This window comes from Pangasianodon hypophthalmus, chromosome 28, assembly GCF_027358585.1.
Source record: "Pangasianodon hypophthalmus isolate fPanHyp1 chromosome 28, fPanHyp1.pri, whole genome shotgun sequence".
NCBI lineage: Eukaryota > Metazoa > Chordata > Actinopteri > Siluriformes > Pangasiidae > Pangasianodon > Pangasianodon hypophthalmus.
Window position 1 is genome coordinate 5249441 of NC_069737.1, and position 25037 is coordinate 5274477.

Genomic DNA, 25037 nt, shown 5'->3' on the forward strand with positions numbered 1-25037 from the left:
TCATCAGCTATACATATCAGCAACATTCGCCTCATATTGTTTTTCAAGATAAAACCCTCCATAAGCTGATTTTTGTTATCCAACTTGAACCGCCCACATGAATCAAACGTCTCCATATACAGATACAGAGCTGTCAATCAACCTTAAATCTTCAACATCTTCCCTTTAATCTGTCTGTATTCAGCCCAGATCAGAGTGCTGCTTCACATCATTGACTGTGTATCCATGTTTCCTGTTTCACACCAACATTTCCTGATTGTACTTTGTTTTCATCCTTTCTTTGGTGGAAAAAAAAAAGTTTGATTTCTTTTTTTGTCTCTGAAGCCGCGAATTAAAGAGCCATCTGTTTGTTAGTGACAGACAGCTCACACAGATTGTAATACAGCGTCCATTTGTCCTTGCTTTATTTAGATTTATGTCATGTAGTGTTACAAATTAGCTAGTGATGGATGACTCAGCAGTAAAGGTGCAAAACTAGTATGGTAAAGGTACTGAACTTTAAGGACCACTGTTGCACCTTAGTACAGCTTACATTGTTTGTACTGTAGGTTTTTTTTTTTTTTTGTTGCTATGCTGTTTTTATCCCCCTCATACCTTCCCAGCAGACGAATGAGCTCTAAATGCGACAATATTTGAGCAGCTGAAATAGGAATGGCTTCCCTGCCGAGCCTATTAAACCTCAAATGTCAGGTTTAGTGATGCTGCTGTTAGAGAAATGTGTGGAGGAGCAAAAAAACAAGTTTATAGAATTGCTTCTGTAACACAGACGCATTTTTATCACTAAACAGTCATAAGGAAGTTTAAGGAAAGATGTAGGGTTGTTAATAATACTGCCATGGGTTAGTATACCATGGTTTAGACCTTCATATTTTGCATTTATGGAATAGATATTGAAAAAAAAACATGATTCGTAGGTGCAGCATGAGATTTTTAGAGCTAGCATGATTTTAAATGTTAGAAAAGTTCAGTATTGCTAATGCTGAATTCAGCTTAGCTCAGAAGTTGGGACTTGGAGTCACGTCATTTTTTTTTTAAGCTACAAAGTGAGGAAAAAAAAAACAATAGGCACCTCCATGTTCATCAGCTAAATGTAATATAAGCGATGTATATTTTCCTCCTCAAAACAGCAAACTGTATAGTCAGTGTTATATATTAAACAAGCGAATATGTCTGTTGATTAAACTAAAGCTTGTGTGTACAGCTTAACTCATTTAAAAGTAAAGAAATGATACTTCATGCTATGAGCAGCCTTTTTGATTTGACGTCACTTGCTGAACTTGGGGTTGAGGAGACCGTCCAAGTTTTATGAGTAGAGACACCATTTAGATCAGTTTTTCTAGTATTTTAGTGCATATGGGAATAACTGCAATTTGATAAGCCTTTCTATACGCTTCTAAGTAAAGTAAATTACATATAGTGTACTTTATGAATTTCCTTATAAGGAAAAAGGAGGCAGAGATCATTTCCAGGACCTCAAAAAAAAAAAAAAAAGTCATCTCCATTTTATTTATTTGTTTGTTTGTTTGTTTGTTTATAATAAATATATTTATTTATCATTTATTTTAATAATTCATTTTTATTCATTTTATATTCATTATATGTTTATTACAGGTCTAGAAATTTGTTTTAACTTTACAAACACATTCATTGGAAGCGCGTGTGTCCGATTGCATCATGATTGGCGGTGGTGTTATGTAAATACCTTGTCGACAGTGTGTTGAAGAATGAGTAGAAAGCGGGACATTTGCTTAAGCTTTTGTTTTGTATTTGATGTATAATGAATTCTTGACATTGCCCCATTCCTAGTCCTTATGTAAAGTACATTAAACAAGCAGATTACAGTAGATAAAACACACACACACACATTCACACTTTGCTATAGAGTGCACAGATGCTATAAATCAGTCCTCAGTGTTTGGACTGTAAATGCTATAATCTTTATCTGATATAAAAATCTGCTTGTTCACTGTGCCTCCGTCTTCAGATGTTGCGTAAGACCACTTAGCGCCGCTCTGACATTTCGTAATGGTACTGATCTTTCAGCGTAGGTGACTCGCAGTGAACCTGTGTTTAATTCATGTCCTCTCTAATGTAAATGATCATTACAATTGGATTCAATTTGCATTCAGCTTCCAGGCAGCTCCGAATTAGCTTTTTTTTTTTTTTTTTTTTTGCTGCAGTTTTGTGTTTAGCTTGCCTGTATGCTAATTTTATTTAAATACAATCCATTTCATCCTTCACTGAACACACAGGACAGTTGGCACTCTGTCACACACTTACACACACACGGGATTGCATTTTGACTTATACACACCATGTTGATTATGGTAGCGGTGAGATTTAAATGGAAAGCTGGTGTTAAAAAGGTGCCTACACACTTTTATATATTTACCGTATTTTCCAGACTATAACATATTGTTTTGCAACCTAGTGTATTCTGTGCTTTACTCCGAAATTTACTGCACATATTATAATGTTGTAATTTTGTAGTGTTTGCATTAGCCACACTATATTATTACATATCAAATTTCTAAGTGTTTTACAGTAGATCAGATATTATAAAAGTTACGGTACTTAGCTGCATTTCTATATTGTATTTCTATACTGTTAGCTTAAAAATCTTATAGGCAAGCTACTAAGGTTTCATTGTTAAACGTTAGACAGTATTTAGAGGGAGTAGCTAACATTTTAGAGCAACAGCTTGTCCTGAAATTACGGTAACTTACTATATATCACATATACACTCACACTCCCTCATCACTACATTCTTGAAAATGTCTAGTCCGACATGAATGTCCTTCTTCCCTCAAAAGTGCATAAGCAGTGATATCTTTTGAGGTTAGTGGATAAAGAAAGAGCTTTAGCTGCTGCCGTAGGCACCCCGAGCTCCGATCGCGGTGTGTAATTACCTCGCTGATGTTCTGCTGCTGCAGAAACAATAGAGGTGTAATTAAGAGTCCTGCTATCAGAAAGATCTGAAAGAAAGACAGATACAGAAAGAGAGACAGACTTTAGATACAGAATTCTCTCATTTATATTCAGTGTTTGCTTTCTGCAGTCTCTTTAATATATAAAGTTTCGAATGATAGATAGATAGATAGATAGATAGATAGATGTATCATCCCCTCAAATAGAGAAATATTTATTCATTCAACAGACAATTTTATGCAAGGAAGACTAAACCGGAAAGAAGAATCCAATCCAAACATAAAGATAAAGTGATTCAAGGGTTCTTATGTTTGTTTGTTTTGTGTCACATCCTTTTAGAGGTACATTACCTGCCATTTATATACCTGCATACAACACAGCTATTAAATAAAAAAAAAAAAAGCATGAAAAGAAAGTTAAAGAGGCTGTAATTTGATACTGTTACAGGCAGAACGAATGTTAGCCAAAGAGTCATGTGACATGTGAAGAATGTAAAAAATATGCTTTTCATTGGCAAAGAAATAACAAGGAAAATAAAAATTATTTTCTAATTTACTTATATATACACACACATATATATATATATATATATATATATATATATATATATATATATATATATATATATATATGTGTGTGATTTTTTGTTGCTTGCTGATACTTAACTAAACTTTACATGTTTACATGGTTGGGGGAAGCGATGACCTTAATGGAGCAAGGAGGCAGAGCGAAGTCCTCAGTGGAGTAGGAAGGTGGAGTGACCTCCTCCCTACTGAATTGGAGCCAGGCGTACTGACGTCTGAGGTGGAGCAGTGAGATGAAGCGATCTGTAGTGGCATTCTCTCCATGGCAGAGGGGCAGGGGAACGCCCCCAGCAGAGCTAGAAGGCAAAGAAACTTCTGAAGTAGGGCAAGGAAAGTGGGCGTGGGCTCCAGCCAGGACGTCCTAAATTATAAACGATTAAGAGATGTACAAAAATATTACGAAAATTTGAATAGTATTCCTGAGCGCCTGAATTTAAATGAGTAAAAGCAAAAAGCAAGGGCGGTCTAAGAGCAGATGTGGCGAAGGCTGAAATTGTCGAGTGATCTTGACCTTTTTTCAGTGCATTCAAAATCAAGCTAATTAGGGAGGCTCTTTAGAGCAGAACATGCTGAGATTTGGTGGTGGAGTAGAGACTGAGTTATTCTGTGTGTGTATGTGTGAGAGAGAGAGAGAGAGAGAGAAAGAGAGAGTACAAGTCACAGCGGACTATAATTGCATTGCCAACATTGCATTTAAAGTACAATGTCAATAAAGCATGCTAAGCTGAAAAACTGAAACTGGCGGAAGGAGAGAGAGACAGAGGCGTAAACATACAGAGAAAGAGATGAGAGAGATAGAGAAAGACAGAATTACGCAGAAAGAGAAGATGGCAGATTCACACAGTCCCTCACGCCTGCGACACCAGCACAGTGCCAGATGTTTAGAGTCTGGCCAGCTTACGGTTGGCACACACACGACACACACAACACACGTGCAAATGCTTGGCTTGGCACTGCAGCATATGGTAGAGCAGATCGCGGCTAATGTGCCAGCGTTTGGAGTGATGGCGAAGGCGGTTGTGTAATGATGACTTTTGTGTCTCCGATCTGTAAAATCATTATTAGAGTCAACACTGTCAATTCCTCATGCATAATTACAAAATAGCATGTGGGTGTCCCTTCAAGATGTGTCCAACTCTGCTTAGTAATGTAGAACGTACATACATACAGTCAGAGGTCCAAATGTAGGTTCTGCTTTCAAGTAATCAGCTTGGAGTCCTAGAGCCGAGTGACAAATTAAAGGAAAATCCAACCTATGCTATACACACCAATCTCTTGCAACTTTACAACCCTACTAAATGCTTGTCATTCTCCTAATCTCTTCTTAATCTCATATAGGAGCTTCTCAAGGGAGGCCTTAACATCTCTATGCAAATGAACAGTCCACTCCGCACGCCTGCTCATGAATATTCAAGCGGGATAGTCCATGTAGCTAATTAACTCTGTGTAGAACAGAGAGATCGCACGAGTCGGAGTCATTTGGGCTAATCGAGTCCTTTGGCTCCTGTAAGCGTTTAAACCCACATGCTTTCTTCTCCTTAACAGCACCAGCAAGGAAGAAGAAGGATGGATAAAGAAATGTGTTTTCCTTCTCTAGTGGCAGTAATTTCACACTTGCTGATCTGCTGCCTCTGATTATGTGGTACGATTTAATTGGCCGAGCTTTACGGACCAATCAAGCGTGAGCGTTCGGAAACGGAAAGACTGCAGTTTTGCCATTAGGTCCCATTGGGGAGTCGCAACAGCGATCAGTTTAGGATTGCAAACACCCATAAACAAAAAAAAAGTGAGAAGGTCATCTAGCATTTGGATCTGGACCTGCGGTACTTTCAGAACTTGGGCTTGATAATACATTTTGACAAGATAAAAAAGACCAGATCTTAGGAAAACAGATTTAACTGTAGGAAAAAAAAATCTAGAAGATCCGATTTTTTTTTTTTTTTTTTTTTTTTTTTTTTACATCAGACTATAAAATACAGCATGGTACAGTAATTGTCTTGACAATACATGTCAGCAATCTTTATCATGGTGTCTGATGCCATTTCTATCAAACAAAATGAAAAACCTATTTGCTCAACTGATTCATGTCTCTTAAACCAAACAGAGCGCAAACACAAAGGCTTAAAGTGGCTCCACTGTTAGTGTTTAACATTAGGACTTGTTGGAAATGGTGTCACCATCCCGTAACCTCCAGAGAACTCCTCCCACTTTCACAGGAAATGGAAACAGGGAATTTTTTAGACAGCTGTTTGGCTGTATGCTTCTGAGGTATGGGGTCCACTTAGTTCCACTAGACTACACTGGATGGGATGTAAAACAGCAGAGAGAGAGAGAGAGATAGACAGGAAAGCGAGACATAGACATAGCGTAAGACATGCACGTTTCCATTATTATGCATCACTAATGTTTTCATTAGCAATGCATAGATGAAGTATAAATGCTTTCAGTGCAATAAAGCTGTCTCAGACTGCAAAGAGAGGCAGAGTTAGAGACAGTGAAGCCTCCTCCAGCCCGTCACACTACACTCCTCATACCAACTCCCCGTGCCGTGTTTGTCCAATCTGCAGAAATATCGATCACGCTGTAATGAAATTGTCCGCTCCGTGCTGGATTTGGATTAATAATCACACGCTTATGCCTCACTGACATTTCAGCGTCCACAGAGACCCAGCACCCATAATTATGACACCAGGCATTCCTCATTTAGAGCATAAGGCTAACCCTGAGATAGAGAGAGAGAGAGAGAGAGAGAGAGGACAGGAGAAAGAGATAGATAGAGATCCAACAGCTGCCTTTGATTGATTGGATTAGGTTTACATTCATCGCCTTAATTAATCAAACATGAACACTGACCTTTGACCTGATGCCACGCTTTTGATAAGGAACATCTCAGGAGGTCATGTGATTTGTACGAGCACTCCAAAAATGTCTCTTTATCATTTGAATAAATGAAATAGATATGTGTGTTTCCATTCACAAAAACAATCAAAACAAAAAAACATTTGCTTAGCTAGATAGCATGTTTGAAAATGTTCCGAAGCACACACAAACCACAGGAAGTGTGTCTTCATGTGTGTGTGTGTGTGTGTGTGTGTGTGTGTGTGTGTGTGTGAGTGTTTGTGTGTGTGCATGCGTGCATGCATGTTTGTTGGGCATAGTGCCATTTTACATGGCCACTTCCTCTCTCGCCATCTGCCAAACACTTCCCTTGCACCAAACAAGTGTGTGCGTGTGTGTGTGTGTGTGTGTTGTGTGGGCGCACACCTTTACCTGCATGTACCATCGCTCTTCTGGCTCACTGCACTTTCTCCTGCCGGCTGATGGAAGATCTGACTCGGGTGAGAGAGGGAAAGCGGGAGAGATAAAAGAATAGAGGGAATTGATGATGGATGGAGGAATGCAATCTGGTGCTGGTGATGATGTGAAGATGCTATAATGGCAGGGAGAGGGAGAGGGAGAGGGGAGGACAAAAACTCCCACTCGATGCTGCTATGATAAATGGCAGGAGTCTCCCAGTGAGGACTTTAGGCTAAGAAAAAAAAAAAACGACAGAGTGAGAGGAGAGGAAGAAAAGAAGGAGAGGACTGAAATGGAAGGCGATTCTTCATCTCGCCTTGCTCTGCCTCAGACTTTCTCGCTCTCTCTACTCTGTCTCTGTTCTAGAGGGGGGAAAGAAGACAGAGTTTCTTGTGAGTTTCCCGGAGCAGAGGAGTTTGTCACGGTTTTTGACGCCGCTGGAATGATTAATACGATGTGTTCTGATGGAAACTTGTGCTTTCAACATGGTGAACACACAATGCTCTCTTATGCTGTTATAATCATGAGGAGAACTTTATTTCGTCATGACAGCGGCTAACACCCTGGCTAGCTACAACATAGCCTTTGAATCGGTGAATATATGGACAAGTAAAAGTGTACTCACCGTGAAAACAACACAGAGCCATCAGGAGTATCAACATTTTCCTCAGAAGTGGTGGTAAATTACTAAGAAAAGGCTTCGTGTGACTTAAATTACAGTGAAACTGCACTTAGCGTTGACCGCTAACCGTTTTGAGAAATGTCAACGAAAGAAACAAAAAAGAAGTGTGTGAGCAACAGGCAGCCTGTGGTGAAAGTGCTTATTTTTAGTTAGATGGATGGATATGAAGAGATATTAAATGGTGCGGGGACACACAAACACACACACACACAATGGTGACCTCATCACGGGCAACCAGATCTCAGCTCAGTTACTGCTTTTCATTTCCAGCTAATTACAGACAGCATTAATGAGGAGGAGACTAATAAAGGACAGTCTTAACGAGCCGAGGACCCTCTCGTGTTAATTAAGACTCTCTCCATGCTGGAAGGACCTCTCGATCCTGTGCTGGAATCCAGGGCGCCTCTTTAGCAACCATGAATTCAGTAAATCTGTCTGTGTTGTATCGTCAAGTCTTGGATCTATTTTTGGAATGCTTACGTTTGTCATGTGTCTCATGCTACAGTATTAGACGTGAGTTTCAAGTACTCTACCTGACGTAATCGCCTTGTACACCCTACGTAGTGCACTACATGTCAATCACGCCATTTGATAGTCCGCCACAGAGAAAACAAAATGGTGGATGAAAGAATCGAACGTAACGCAGAAAGAATCTGTCTTAAATCGCCAGTAATTCTACTTTTACAAGTATTATTTGGTTGAAATGTAAGTCAGACGATACTATAAATGTAATATCGGAGATGTTTTGGTTATAACGTAGTGAAAAGTTAAACAGAATCCTCATAGGTTAGGAAGATGTGTGTTAGTGTGCTAGTTGCTGTAACTAATGTCAAGGTTCACGCTCCTTTCTCAGAGCTGTGTTCATAGTGAGTGTGTTGGCTCTGAGAATGTGAACGCTTTGGCTATATGAGGAAGACACACGCACACACACAAACACAGTAAATGTGTGTGTGTGTGTGTGTGTGTGTGCGTGCTAAATGCTGGTGTGGAATATTCATGAAGTTGAACCCAATGAAACAGAGTGGATGTTACAGATCGGTGTTTAACCTCCTGACCCACCTTTTACTCAGGATGACAGCCAGACGGCCAACAACGACATAAAGCATCCTAACACACGTACACACACACACACACACACACACACCCTCTCTCTCTCTCTCTCACACACACACACACACATACTGCGTGACAGTTTAATTCTCATCCTTGCCAAACCTTCTCCATTCATCTCCTCATCTGTCTCTCTCTGTCTTCATATTTAATGACGGTGCACCGATCTTTGCCAAGAGTGTAATATAAGTGTGATTACCGTACACTCAGTCAAGACGTGCGTTACACTGTTTATCATATTAACATTCCTCATGATGAACCAGTGTTTAAACCTCGAATCCACCTCAAATACAGTCAACATTCCTAATGAAATTAAACAAAATAATAATAATAAGAAGAACAACAAGAACAACAAGAATATTAGTCCTCCTCCTCCTCATAATAATAATAATAATAATAATAATAATAATAGTCAGCTCCCTGCACTCACTTGATCAAATGCACACTATACACAGACACAATGTGTGTGTGTGCTGTTTCATATTATTTTGAGTGTTTATTTTACTTTACAGATATAATCACTTAGCTGTTGCTCTCTCTCTCGCTCTCTCTCTCACCCGCTCTCTCTGTCTCTCTCTCTGTCTCTGTTCTTCTTAATGAAGTAAATATTTGCTGGGCAAAAGTGTTTGTTTGCTTTTAGTAACCATGAGCACCCTTTAACACACAGACGCACACATGCACATACGCACACACACAGACACTCAAACACAGAGAAAGTGACAGAGCTAAGTCACTTACCTTGGTCAGGTAAATCCTACTGACCAAGCACAGCCACATAAAGGAGGCGTGGCCTCTGTCTGTCAGTTACTGTAAAGGAGGCGTGGCCTCTGTCTGTCAGTCCCAGTGAAGGAGGCATAGCCTCTGTCCCTTTCCATTTCAGTGAAGCTAGTGTGTGTGTGTGTGTGTGTGTGAGAGAGTATGTTGAGCACATGTATACACAGACAGACATAAACACACACTGTGTGAAGTGTTTTGTTTGCTGATGAATCCAGTTTTAGCATGTAATATTTTTGCACTTCTTGCACAGGTGCATATTTGAAGCAGTTTGAAGTGTCACATTGCACAAAACCCACCCAACACACACACACAACTCCATTAAATTAACGTTCTGGAAAAGGTCACACTCTTACACACCACTACCTTCATAACACACCCTGTGTTTGTGTGTGTGTGTGTGTGTGTGTGTGTGTGTGTGTGAGGTCCATGATGCAGTGTGAGTGGAAAACAAGCCAAAATGAGGTGATGCTCTTGACATGAGTATGGGACTGGAGTGTGTGTGAGTGAATAAGAGAGGGAGGAACATGAATGTGTGTTATTAATGTGTTATTAATATACAGTGTTTTATAAATGTTTTATTACACTTTAGATGGTTTATTAATGTGTTATTACTATATAGGTGTCTATAGAGTGCAAAGTGTAGTTATTGTTTATTTGTGTTCAACCCTAAACTTCCAGCACACACACAGAGTGTGTGTGTGTGTGTGTGTGTGTGTGAGTTTATATTCAACTGGCTCTGTGTACGCTATCAGATAATTAAAATAGTGAGAGAGAGAGAGAGAGAGAGAGAGAGAGCAGGCAGTAGAGAAAGCTCTATAGTTGTGTCTTATCTCTTCCTCATGCCTTTTTCATTCAGCTGAATTCAAGCAAACAAATAAACAAACAGATAAATAAATAAACAAATAAATATGCATCAGCAGACCCAGTAGTGCCAGAGTAGCCATTACTGCAGCTGTTTTTCCTCGTATACAGTGACAACAAATCCCAGACAGTCAAACACACACACACACACACACCAGGCAACATTCTATGAGCATTTTAATAACAGAGAAGAATGATGTGTTTGTGCGTGTGTGTGTGTGTGTGTGTCTGTGAGATTCATCAAATGACCACATTCAATTGACATGAGCACAACCAATGAATCACAAGATCCAAGACACAAGATCCCGCCCACCAGCCTGTTATTTACATGTCACACACATATAATACACAGCAGTTTATATAATTTCCACCAAAAAATGAATCCATCACAGTTCAATAATTTCACATACAGCAGTATTTACATTCTCTGATTTAGTCATATATACATATCATTTATTTTAATATATATTATTTTTTAATATTGCTGTAATATTAAATATAATTGTGACAGTTACTTAATATTGTAAGTAACTGTCACAATTCACTTCAAAAAGCACACAATTTTCCACCATACACACATCATTTATATGAGACACACCCTTATACACGTGTGTGTCACTTCAGTGTGAACGAGCCACATTGCTGGTGTGTGTATATAAGATAAAGTGTGTGTGCACTGAGGTGTGTGTTGCTTGATTGTATATTCTGTTTGATGCACTGAGAGGCATAGAGAGAGAGAGAGAGAGAGAGAGAGAGAGAGGGCTGTGTGTCTGTTGTCTCTCCATGCAGCACTTCTAAGGAGTCGTTTGAAGCACATCAACATCTTCCTCTTCTCCTCTTCTACTTGTCAGGCCTTTTCTATTAGCATGGCAAGGCTAGCTCCACCCTGTTTCTCTCTGCAAAACAGAGACTGCAGTGAGAAGAGATGAGGAAAAATGTAATTAAAATTAAAGAGAAACATAACAAGACAAGGAAAAGAAGAAGTAAAAAGCAATAAAAGATGGAAGAAAAGAGCCAAGTGAAGAGGAGACATCATGATAACATGTTAAAATAAGGAAGAAGAGTGAAAAGAAGCGAAGAAAAAAGATGTAAAATGGGAGGGAGGGAAAAGAACAGAGACAAATAGATGAAAAATTGATAATAAGAGAGGGAAGAAGAAAAAGGAAATGTTAAGTGAGGGAAGAAAAATATGACACAAAAAAATGGCAGAGAAGAGCCAAGAAAAGGGGGGGGGGATGAAAGAGAAGAGAAAAGACTAAAATAGAAAAGAAGAGACTAAAAAGAAAAGATACTATAAGAGAAAAGACTAAAACAGACGAGAAGAGACTAAAAAAGAAAAGAAAACTAAAAGAGAAGCACAGAGAAGAGTAGAGAAGAGGAGAGACTAAAAAAAGAGAATAGACTAGAAGAAAAGAGAAGCAACGAAGTGACAAAAAGCAGGAAGAAATAAAAGAAAGAACAAAATAGATAAAAGGAGAGAAGAGACCTTCCGAGAAGGAAGAGACAATGAACCGATGCTTAAATAATACAGAAAAGAGGAACGAAGAGAAAAAAGAATGAAATAATGAGACGGAAGAAAAGAGGAGAGGGAAGAAGAGGAAAGGTAACAGTGAGAGAGGGATGAGATAATGGCAGAGAAGAGAAGAAACAAAGAGGAAAAGGGAGAAGAGAAGAGAAAAGAAGAGAAGAGAGTCATTGATTGGGAATGGACGTGACAGGCGTTTGGAATATTGATATCGTTGAAGCTCGAGAGTGAAATGATGCTAATTGCCTCGTGAGCTAATTAAGAGTCATTCAGGGCTGTGCTGCCTCTTACAGCCTGCGCAGATTACAATGAAGCGTTTGGGTGAAGACGAGCGCCGTGTGAGTGTGACGAGTCTGACGCTTTCTTGATGAATAAGCAATTAGCATTTCCTGTCGGAGGTCAGTCTTTAACGTTAAGAGTGTTAAATGAGTGTTTCTTATTTCTCTTTATACCATCTACATATGACAGTCAGCGGCAGTAAAGTGGGCGTGGCCTGTGTGCTCCGTCAGCAGAGTTGTCTTTAAAATGCTCTTTCACAGCTCTTGTCTCAAACTGAAGCGTGTCAGGCTGCCGAGTTCTGCAGCGTTCAGATTAATTATAGTCCTCCTTTCGTCACACGGGAAGTAAGCGCTTTCATGCAGATGAAATTGGATCTGAGGGAAGGGAGAAAGAAAGAACAGATAGAAGCTTTTTTGAGAGAAGACACAAGGGCTGAACGATGCGACACTACAGTAGCTAAAAAGCTGAAGAACTTCAGACAGGATAAAACAATTCATCGTAAAAAAAAAAACATACAACAACATAATGACAATGAGATATGTATACTAAATATAATATATGGTATTATATATAATATATACCAATGCACTCCAGCTGGAAAAAAATTTGCAGTAGCAATGAATATATTTCACATCATTAGTTGTAATATTTTTGTACTTAAAAAATGCTTGCAACTGGTTGGTTTGGGTCCAAGAACCACAGTGGAAAAAATGAAATAAACAAACCCTAATATGGTGTGATTTTATTATATAAGCAATAAACCATGACAGGGCATGCTGTTATAGGAAAATAATCATTGGGATGTTGCCCGACATGAAGCGGAGTCACTAATGACACCCTGAAGTTGATTGTTTTTCAATAACAGCACACCCTGAACTGTTTTATTCCTCTTACACCACAGTAATTTGATTTTATAACCATTTATTTACTAAATAATGAACAAGAACAATGTGGAACATCCATTAAACAAGTTAGTTCCTGTTGTCACTTACGTTATAGCAGCTGTAAACAGTCATTTTCTCACCAGCCTCTTTTTTTTCTCTGTTATTTCTTTGTAATTTACTGCTATTTAATAGAAATAAAATTAATAGAAATTATAAGATATTATAACAAGCAGAGGTGGGACCCAGTCATTGTTATGCAAGTCATAAGTAAGTCTGAAATCTTGGCATTCAAGTTCCAAATCAAGTCCCAAATCACATCCCAAGTCAAGTTCCAAGTCAGAACGGTCTAGGCCCAAGTCTAGTCCCAAGTTTGGACAGGAAAGTCCTAAGTCAAGTTCCAAGTCAGGTCAGTCATGTCCCAAATCAAGACAGGTAAGTCCCAAGTCAAGTCCCGAATCATGAGAGGCAAGTCCCAGTTCAAGTTCCAAGTCAGGAGAGGCAAGTTTAGTTGAATATTAATATGATATTTAGTCATAGAAATTTTCTGTAAAACAAAGTCATTCCACCAAAGTCAGACCACTGTACTCAAGCTTAGCCTATAGTGTGTGTTGTACATGGTGTCAATCCTCCCATCGCAGACCTTCTTAGAGACTCCAGAACCCCTGTTCAACTTAACATGAGCCTATTTGCAGTAATGAAAGCTAGTTAACATTTGCTTATATAGTTAGCTAACCTGGTCTAGCATTAAGACATTGTATACTGAAGAGCTAATGCTGCTCTAGGAAAATTTGAAAAATGTAAATAAATATTAATAAGACTATCCTAAGTCGTATAGTCAGTGGTTGGTTTGGTTCGCAAGTCTTCAACTCTTGTAAAAATTTTCTGAAGGTGTAAGGTGAAAAAGATCATTCCAGAACAAAGGCAGTGGGCAGTTTTAACAGTAACTATGCCTGAAATTATTTTTTGAAAGAACCTTTGTAAAATGAAATCATGTATACTGGTCTACTTCACACATTTAAACCTAAACACTTTATCCACGCTGCTATTCCGGGTTGTTTCCTGTGAGCATCATATAATAAAGCTATAATAAACACTGTGTACACTCACAGTCAGGCAGCTTAAAGTGAGAACTTAATTAGAAAAACACACACTCTGAGTCAGTGAGCAGCCTTAATCTTTCTCAGATGTTGGAGTAAGTAGGTGGACAAGTTTAAACCTCTGCAGGGCAAAGTCACTTCCTCTAATAGGATCCAGAAATTCTTTGTATGAAAAAAAGCAAGTGATTTTCCGGACTACTGTGGAAGTGGATGGAATAGGGACTGGGTAATCTCCCATAATGCTTTGCGTCAGTCTCTTGGCTACAGCGACACGATTGGAGGAGTTCAGATACAGAGCAAGAGAGAGTAAGAGTGACTGATGACAAGTGACTAGAAACTGCTAGTATATGTTTTCATGTGTGTTTTAATTAGTGTGTACTCATCAACATCACCAGCCTTTTTCAGGATTTCCACTTTTCATTTAGAGGTGGGTGCAGGCTTAGACATGGATTAACGCCGCTAGCCTGCGTATTACTGCAGGTAGATTAAAGTCAACCCAGCCAGAAGGATTACGGATTGGACGGACAACCTTCACACACACACACACACACACACACACAAACACACTCACACACATAGTACAAAAACGTCCTACACACCATAAAGCACTTCTTCTCCACATTGTTTTGTTACCGCATTAAATCTCTCTCTCTTAGCAAAAAGCGATTTCCGTCTTCTCGTCATGTCTATAAGCTTTTAAGTAGTGATTTGCTCTTACCCACAATGCCGTGAGTGCAGATTTAACTCTGATCTTTGATCTTACCCATTCAGCTCTGGATAGATGTTGTACAGATTACTGTTAAACATCAAGAAAGACTCCTGCGAGGACTGAACAAATTTACACATGGAGACAAACATACTTTGAAGTACAGAGAGATACAGTGATAGAAAGGTAGTATTGAGAGTGCAAGAGAGTGTGTGTGTGAGAGAGAGAGAGAGTGTGGGTGTGCGTATGTGTGAGAGAGACAATAATGTCTGAGAGGAGAGAGACAGAGGCGATATACACATTTCTTTACAAATTGCATTTCAATTATTTAAAAGGTTTAATATTTTAATGCTGTTGAATATTAATATTAAACTTTCACAAACATTAGCAATAGCCACACTAAAGCCCTGATTTACTAAGATCCCAAATAAAAGCTACTAATTTAAATGTGCAATTATTTTGTTAAAGAAGTAAATGTGAATGAAAACCTTTTCAAAGACTCAAAACCTTTTCAAAGATATTCAAATGCTCTTGCTATCAGAGGTGTGAAATTGCACCGAATATCTAATATGAAACCAACTTTACTGCAGTTAGCATTATATTCAGGAAAATTCTCATTGTCTAAAGGCATACTTTAGGTACATTTACTCATTATTCATGCTTAAAGAATGATAGAATCTTTGTCTTCATTTGCAGAAACAGTATTTTACAAATTTAATTCCTGAACTTCAGTTGTATTAATTTGCAGACTCAGTTGTCACTGCTGAAGTGGCGGGTGCAAATTGACAGGTGCAAACTGAATCAAATTGCACTGACACCCTTCTGTATTTTGCCCTCAGTTGTGTGTTGTACCCTACATATAAGTGTTTTAGACCCTAATAGGTAGCACACTACATTACACAGTAGAACTTCATTTGAGATTCACCCACAGAAAAATAGGGATTCCAGTGAGTGTCTGTTGAAAATAGTTAGCTTTAGTGTACTGTAAAATCATTTTAGAACACAGATTTCGTTCTTTTCTTTTTGTTTAATTAGAAATTTGGCATATATGTTAAAAATAAAAAAGATAAATGAATACAAATAAAAATATGCAATAAATTACATGTATATTCAGAACCATTTAAGGTTTTTTTTTGCCCTTCAAGTGACACATTTAGCCAAAAAGTTTTAGCAAACAACAAACATACAAAAGTATAACATGGGATATGGGACAATCCACTGTTTTTTGCTTTAAGAATAGGATTTGAAAAATTATTTCATATATAAGATTGACTACAAGAGAGAGAGAAAAGCAATCTATAAATTCCCATCATTCCTCATTAATCCCCTGGTTGCCATAGTGATGCACCAATCTAATTATAGACCCACACATATACACAATAGACACACCACATATATGCTAACCTACAGTATATCCTGGCACTAAACTTTAACCTTAAACACATCTGTCCACACAAATCAAACCCTGGCATGTTTCTGGCTATAGAAAGTTCCAGAAAATAAATCTACAAACTAAATGAACCTGTCACACACTTATCCCAACCCTACCCTTAGTGATTGGTTAGTTTCCTTCACATCATGCTTCCTTATTGGTTTAAAGCAGCGAAAGCAAAAGCTCCAAGTTCTTTGTGTTGAACGGACTGTCTCAGATCTACTCCATCTTTTTGTTAGTGTTAGCATGCTAACATGCAGCCTACACAATATATACTCATCTCCCAAAGAGGCCCTGATGTATCATTTATCTATTCACACGAACCGCCATGTAAGAAAAAACTATATATTTATGATTTGAGCGCCATTACATAAGATTTTAGGAAGAAAAGAGAAGTAAACACCATACTATCGCGCTCTACGTAATTGGGTGCTATTGTTAATGTGCGCAGTGTTTGTGTTCCTCTGATTGATGGTGCTGGTTGAAAATGGCTGCCACAGCTCTATGAAAACACCATTTTCCCGCAGTCACGCCTCAATCATCTCCCATTGTGCGATTTCTCATGGCCGACGGCGGTGCGTGCGCGACTGCAGCCGAGTCGCTCCTGAGCAAACAAACCCGCAGCATATCAATTACCCATCATCCCGTTCAGACAGCGACACGGCAGGGATGAGGAGTCAAAACACACACGCTCTTACTCACGCACACACACACGCTCGTGTCTGAGGCAATCAGTGTGGCACAGCCTCGGTTTGTGACACATTAGACTGTGGAAGCTCACCTGTCGTGTGTGTGTGTGTATATTACTTACTTGAAGCCCAGCTGCCTAGTCTCTCTCTCTCTCTCTCTCTCTCTCTCTCTTTCTCTTTCTCTCTCTCTCTCTGACATCCTCTAGTGGTAGATTGTGTCCTCCTTCACCTCTTACCAGGCCTGCCAGGTTCATTTACTGTCTCCATACATACACACACACACACACACACAAAATTGAGAGCCAATTGAAAGACAGGTTCAGAGCTCAGAATTTTGTCGGGAGAAAGGGTGATTAAACTGCTGTTTACATTTCTCCCTTTTACTCACACTCCCTGTCACTGTCTATGTCTCTCTCCCTTTCTCTCTTCAGTCCTGCATTTTTAGCATACCACTTCTGCATGTGCACATACTTCACTTCACTTCATGAAAGACCAATTTTAGTTTCAAGAGCTTAGAAAGTGCAAATGATAGCTACAAACACACCAGTTTCCCATGTTGATGTTCAGACACTAATTGTATTAACCTTCACTGTTATGTCTGTTTACTTGGTTCTTATAAAATTAAAAATAAGATTTCTTTCCTGGAGCTTTCAGTAAGCAGTAATTAGGGGCTTTATAGCTTCATTCAGTTGAGACATTAATAAGACCATCTAATAATTCTAATAATTCACAATCAAACTGACATTTAGCATGAGACACCAACGTTCACCATCAAACACTGACGTTTACCACAAAACAGCAACATTCACCATCAAATACTGACATTCACCATGAAACACCAACGTTCAGCATTAAACACTGACATTTACTATAGTACACCAACTTCAACTCCAAACGGTCAGCGCAGAGCTCTGTGTCACGTAAGTCCCACCTGTCGAGTAAAGAGAGCCAATTGTCTTGTTGGTTAAGATGTTACCAGAAAACACACGGCCTATCATGTTATACTGCATGGTATCCAGGACATGTTGTGTTCGCCATTTTTGTCAGATTACAACAGCTATTTCAAATCCTTGTTCAAAAGGTCATCTTGTTGATCTGTTTTTAGTGCATGGATCTCTGCTCATTCACGTAGATAGAAGCGTGACCTTGTAAGAAATTCCCTGGAGCATTCCAAAATGGCAGCCAAGTGGAAAGACTTTACTAGAAGGACTTTGACCAGCATTCAGAATCGCCATGACTTCCATATGCCATAATCCACCATTAAACACCAACAAACGTCAACCTTTACCATCACATACCAACAATCACCAACAAAGGCTGTTCACATGGTTGTTGTTTTTATAACCTGAAAGCACTGATGAGTCAGAATGAAAGAATGAGGAGAATCTTATAATTCTATATGTTTACAGCACACTAGCCCTAAACATTGGTTTACTGGTGTGTATATAAGCTAATGTTGTGTTGGGATTACGGGGTTTAAAAGTCCTGAAACGAATTCAGCCCTCTTATCTATTTAATCCTATTTATTCAGCTCCAAAGGCCAAATAACTGGGCATGGAACAGCACTCTTTCCTTATTCCCATATATTCCGGGTAGAAATGAGCTTTGGCATCAGTGAAGCATGGAGTGAACAAGAGCATCTCCAGACCCTGCAGGGAAAGAGACACGAGCAATGTGTGACCAGGAAATGAGTCACTCCAACACCATGCAGGCCAAAGGCTAATAAGTCCCACTGCGCTAAGCACTACAACAAGCAGCACCGTGCTAACACTGCTCCCTGTGCTAAGAACTGCCATTAAAATTTTATATGATTTGGTGGTCTTTGAGATTCAGTTTAAGGAATTCACTTTCCATTCCAAGATTATTTTCTATTTAAAGTATATACAGTAAGTCCTGAGAAGCATCCTGATAGGTTAATTGTGCAGTGCTAACACAACGTGCTAAGGGCTATGACAGGACAAAGATTGTGCTTAGCTGCTAAATAGTACTTTAGCTCACTCGTAAATGTTAATAAAGGAAGATGTTGTCTAAATGTTAATAAAGGAGGGTGTTGTATGTTAGCTAATAAGCAAGAGTGGACCAGTTAAGAGTTCTCCCATGTGAAACAGTAGTAAGTGAGACAAGTAGTGATGTTAGCTGTTGGGTGTCTATGCTGTCAGGTTACTGTGTCAGTGTTAACACATGAACTGCGAGGTTAGCTTTTAACAAAGACAAGCTAATCAACGTAGGCATGTGTGGTGACCTGTTTCCTCTGTTGACCCAGCACAAACTGACCTTTGTGAATAAATGTAACCGATGGTGTTTTGCTTAACAACCCCTGGCAATATGGTCAAGTCTTTTAAACCTTGTAGTTATTCTTTCTCACATATGCATATATCCCTGCTGCTGTTGCTCTTAATAGCAGTAAAGAGGTAAAACTGTTCTTTTAAGGTTTCATTCTTTATGGCTGGTAACATGAAAAGCTGCTTTTTTGGGTTTTGCTTTAGTTGCACCACTCTGACAACCATGATCTATACCTTATTAATAATCTCTCTCGCTCTGTCTTTCCCAGCACCACCAAAGTTTTTAAGGACCCCCAGCGACCAAACGGGAGTGCAAGGCGGCGTCGCTTCCTTCGTTTGCCAGGCCACAGGTGACCCGCGACCCAAAATTGTTTGGAACAAGAAGGGGAAGAGAGTGAGCAACCAGAGATTTGAGGTACCAGGTGTATTGTTTTTACGTAAAATGCTCAACAAAAAAATGTGTCAGGCCATACCACACTATCTCTAATTCTAGTATTAACACCTTAACCAGTAACGAAAGAAAAAACTGGCATGTGGCTAGTAGTGCCAGAGTAAAAGGTGCAAAGGTTTTTGATGTAAAAGAGAAAAATATTTACACTTTCAAAGCCTTGACCTCGATGCTTAGCTCTCATGGTTTTGCATTTGGCTGCGAACTGCAAATGGTTCATTGGTTCCTGCTTCCTCATTGCTTTTCAGATGCATTTCTTTTGCTCCGCAGTATGCGCCTTGGCTCTCTTATTTGGCTGAAGCATTTTGATTTATTTCTTTTAATCTGTACTTCTGCTATCCATGATAAAGCAACCCATCACACGAGGACACTGATAAGATTCCCATTAATGTGTGTGTGTGTGTGTGTGTGTCGCTGCGGCATTTTCACTGTCATCGTTCTGCTCGCAACGGTTTGCAGCGTATTATCGTTTAAGGGGACAGCCCTGGTCGGGCGCTGCTGTCTAACACCAACAGAAATCTAATCTTATCAGAGTTCATTGCACTGCCATGGGTGTATGCTCTGCATGCTAACACGCCAGATAAATAGACTAACTTCACCACCATCCTGAATCCTCATGCTATTCCAGCACTCACTTTGCCTTCTTCATGAAAGTCATTTCCTTTCAGAAGGCCAGCAACTTCCTGTCTGTGCCCTCTCTTTTTCTGAGAATGGAGCGAGGAAGCTTTGCTATGACATGCCGCTGTTTGGATCGGCTTATCCAGGACACATTATCATTCAGGCTGTGTGTAACAGTCACTATGTGTGGTAGACAGAGGACTTCCACTACATGATTTTTAATGTGCTTACACTATAAAAGTGAGTCCAGGATCTTTCTGACTTTCATCTCCAGCATACATCAGTACAGCTGTGCTACAAACAGCGCCATGTCAGTACACGTTCCTTGTCTCGTCTGTCCATTAGTGCTGCATTTTGTCTTTCATATCAGCATCCTGTTAAAATAATACCAAATATCCGATGTCTGTTATTCAGCTTACTGTTTGTATTTGTATTGTCTTACTTCAGTTAAAATGGAATGAGCTCCATCTCAATAAATGTCACAAAAACAGTGGAACACATTTCCAATTTTTAATCTAAAGTGGCAAAGCAGGTTCTTCTTGTATTGAAACATATTTTGTTGAAGGAAACAAAAAGAAAGGCAGAGACACATTTTATAGAGCAGTTTACATTGTTATATTAAATTATAAACTCCCATCTGCAAATGTGCCATATTTTCTGGACAACAAGTCGCACCAGAGGATGAGACACACCCCCAAACATCTCAAACATCTGTAAAATCAGTAGATCAGTTAAAATCAATATATGAATTATTTAATGTAGTCTATTCATTTAATCTATATCGTATAATCTATTATATAGCAATGTTTATGCTGAAACATTGTAATAACAGTAATAATTGGATCTTTAGGCTTAATTAGTATTAATTTGTGATAAACCTCTGTAGCAGAAGTCCTACCACAAAAACATGAACATAATATGTATATTAGAATTATGTAAAATAATCTAATCTTTTTTAATATAAGATTATAATGTACATCACACCACCTGCTAAATGGCAAAAACTGTACATGTCCAGAAAATACAGAAATGTTCGGACGCTACATAAATGACGGATTGTGCCCAAACATAGTCCCAAAAAAATTTCCCCACCATTTTTTTTTCCTGATTTAACCTTCCATCTATTTTTTCCATATTAATTTTCCATATTAATTCTTTATCATATCCTCCCCTCTCTTGGATTATATTTTGAGATATGTGTATGTGTTATCAGTTTGTAGAAAATCCAGTCAGTAATGTGTTTGTGTGTGTTTTTCCCTCTGATCAACTGTGAACAAAAAGAAAACTCCCATAACATATTCTGCCTCTCGTACCTGCAGGTGATAGAGTTTGACGATGGCTCCGGCTCGGTGCTGAGAATCCAGCCCTTGCGCACCCCACGGGATGAAGCCATTTACGAATGCGTGGCCTCTAACAGTGTTGGAGAGATTAGCGCCACCACGCGCCTCACTGTCTTACGTGGTAGGTTTTGTGCAACTGAAATTTTAAAAAGAACACAAAAGGTTAACTTTTACCCTTCTGTCCCACCAGCATGAGCAGGTAAGATGACTGTCTCTGTTGTTGTTATTTGTCTTTATCCATGCAATGTTCTGCTTATTTGGCCAAATTAACACTACATGTGGTTGCGTAATATATCTACACCAACTGATGATACATAGATTCCTGATTAAAACAGCAGTGACATTAGACTCTCATCACTCTATTTTTTTTTTAAGTTTGCATGGGGAAATCATTTGTCTTGGTGTGATTTTGTACAGAAGAATAGCTACTTTGTTTTTTGCAGCTGTGAGCAGAAAAAATGGTGTGACTTAATAATTGGCAGTTCTTCCCCCTTTTTTTATTTATTTATTTAGTTTGTTTTTTTTGAGAAAGAAGAGACCATACTTGTTTTCTGTTAGGTCAAGCTTGTTTACCTAGATAAACTCTGTATATATAGAAACCCTTAAAATTATTTATTATTCTTTATTAATTATTTATTATATTATTTATTAGTAGACATTTTTTGCCAGTCAAGTGTTGTTCACACAACACACTGGCCTTTTTTTTCTTTTGTGTTAAATTAACACTACAGTTTTCCATTACCAAAATCCCATAGCTGCTTTGCATGGGGTTAGCATTGTTATAGTAGCCATTATTGGACAAACAAAACGAGCGTGTGTTTTAACTCCAGAAATTTATTTTCTGGAAAACATGCAAGATTTTAATTCTTGACTCTGCTCCATTCACCAATTTATCAACGTCTGCTATATTTCAAGCCTCAGAGTCAAGGACATAGTGATTTGTGATTAGTATTCTCATTATTAGCAGGCACATTTGTTTCTTCTCACTACTTTCTTTTGGATCAGTAATCTAATTTTATGGCACATTTACAAAGAACTTTCATGCAGTCTCTGAGTCTGTGTAGTGAAGGGTTTTGGGGGAAATCGTGCCAGCTTGAGTAGTCAAAACGCCTAAATCCTGCCATCTTCTTTTTTCCGGTTTCTGCTGTCACAATTTCAGAGTGAATCCTGGCATTGTGGTCTTCTAGCACTGACTGTCTCTGGAGTACTCGTATTGTACTTGTGGAAAGGGAAGAATAGGAGTTTAAATTAAAGCGCAGCATTCCAGACTGGAGGGAGACAAGGAGATAAAGAGTGAAGACAGAAAGATAAAGTAGAAGAGGTTTGTGTGTGAGAGAGAGAGAGCGCGAGAGAGGGAATATAGAGGAGGGAGTCCTCTACATAGCACCAGAAGACTGAAAAATTACTCAGAAAATGAGTTAGTACTGAATGCGCCTCTCACATCTGTATAGAACAGATCATCACGGCATTAAAGGCACTAAAGTGACACAAACACATTTATCATACGGCTCAACAACTGTGATTTTTTACCATTCATCTCCTGTATGCTGCAGATCCACACATCTATAAGTGTATGGGTGATGACAATTGATATAGGTCCAGCTCTGTTCTCCAGCACATTGGATTTGAAATGAAGCAATATCTATGTAAAAATTCAACAATATTCCTATGCAGTTCATTCAATATAAAAGAGTGTGTGCACGAATTAAGGCTGACACTGAGTGACTTTGCTGTGCACAGTATTCCATGATAAAGTCCAATGGCAGTGCAACAAGACAGTAGATCTACTCCTGAAACATTCACACATACACACACATGCACCATCTCAGCAAATTACCAACCACTGGAATGCCCTGAACCGATATTTAATCACATTTTATTTGAATGGAAGTGGAGAACAGAGTACTAATTACCCAATATCTAGCCAGTAGGCAATGAACTAGCTGCACATGCATAATTAGACAAAACCAATATTAATTTTGCCCTGAGATATGAGACAGCGGGAACACGGTTGAGTCGTGAATGCTCACCACTTTCACTCTTCATTTTGCTATTCACCAAACTGTAACTCGTGACAACCAACCATAACCAACCAGGATGGATTTCATTGGGTCTTTTGTGTTATAATTTTGCAGTCATGGCAAAGAGACAAAATGGGGTTAATTAGACAAAGGAAAAAAAAAAAGGTGTGTTGGCAATTTCGTGTGTTGCACCCCTTGGCTTGAGAAGCTATTTTAATGTAGGCTGCTTGAATGTACATTGGGAAATTTTAGTTCTTATATAACGTCAGTTTATATCTGATGGTTATTATTTGTTTGTATTGAGTGTCACGGGTAAGAAAATCTATCTAGATCTCAGTAAAGTGCACTCTGAATCCTACAAAGCATAAAGACAGTCCCTGTCTTGTCCGTGTCCAGTGTGAAACAGAAGTGGTTTGTGTCTTCCGTGGGAAGGAGGTCATGTCTTATTCATAAATGCTCCCACTTGGCCAAATCTGTTGGCTCTCCGGATCGTTCCATTCAGAGGGGTGGAACGGGTTGGTAATGAGCATGAACAAGGTCATTTCCTCAATGGATAATACGTAAAACAAAACAAGAGCTCATTTTTTTGCTCTCCACCCCTATTTTTCTCTGTCTCCCTCGCTCTAGCGCTGAGTAATGGAGCCCGGTGGTGGCAGTAGCGTGAAATGATGTTCTCTGGCATAGATCGTATCCTCTTTTCTTTTCTGAGCTGCACTTTCCTCAAGTAATTTCTGTGGGCAAATTGCTGTTTCCACCCTTTTGTTTTCCTCTCTCTTCAATCTCTCACCTCCTATTTCCTTCTGTTTTTGTCTTCTTCGAGCTTTCATTTGGTCTCTCTCCTCTTGTTCTGCATTTTTCTCTTTCTCTCATCTTTGACCTTTCTTTGTTGCCTCGTTCATAGGAAACTCTGTCTGTAGCAGTTCTTTGGAGACTAACCCCTGATTGCTCAAAGGTCCCATTCCTCCTGCTACTGGACCTCAGAGAACATAGCCAGAGCCTACATTAATGTTAATTCAACAGACATTCACCTGTTGTCTGCTTTTATATCATGTATAAAAGCGCAAGGGGAAATTTAACCATCTGGGATTGAATCTGTTACACTAACCACTGGGTTTTATTAGCACAGACTTAAAAGTAGCCCGCACTTTGTATGTACAAAGATATGCTCAGATTTCTGTGGCTTTAAGGTACTTTGAGTGAAAGGTTTTACAAGACTGCTCTTCATGGATCTTATGTGCAAGAATAACAAACTCCTAATCTATCCCACACCGTTTAGATTTGCAGTAAATGTAGTTCAAATAATAAAGGCCACTAATACAGACTTACTCAGTAATAAGTTGGCTGTCACAGTAAGTCAGCTCAGTCCTGTGCAAGAAGCCCCATGCAAGTGTCAGCCATATAGGAGGATCCTATAGGGAACAAAGCCAATTGATGCAGTTGCATCATTACAAGAGAAGCGACGAAGGCTGGGAGGAGA

General features: G+C 39.0%; 1 protein-coding gene across 22 annotated transcripts in view; it reads left to right on the forward strand.

Moving 5' to 3' along the window:
- Nucleotides 1–25037, forward strand: part of LOC113545745 (receptor-type tyrosine-protein phosphatase delta) — a 370010-nt gene that overhangs the window by 253469 nt on the left and 91504 nt on the right. For all 22 annotated transcript variants that reach the window (XM_026945226.3, XM_053230763.1, XM_053230771.1 and 19 more), the window contains 2 exons: nucleotides 19403–19548; nucleotides 21519–21660. In XM_026945226.3, the coding sequence (XP_026801027.1) occupies nucleotides 19403–19548; nucleotides 21519–21660 (288 nt within the window). The remainder of the gene's footprint in view (nucleotides 1–19402; nucleotides 19549–21518; nucleotides 21661–25037) is intronic.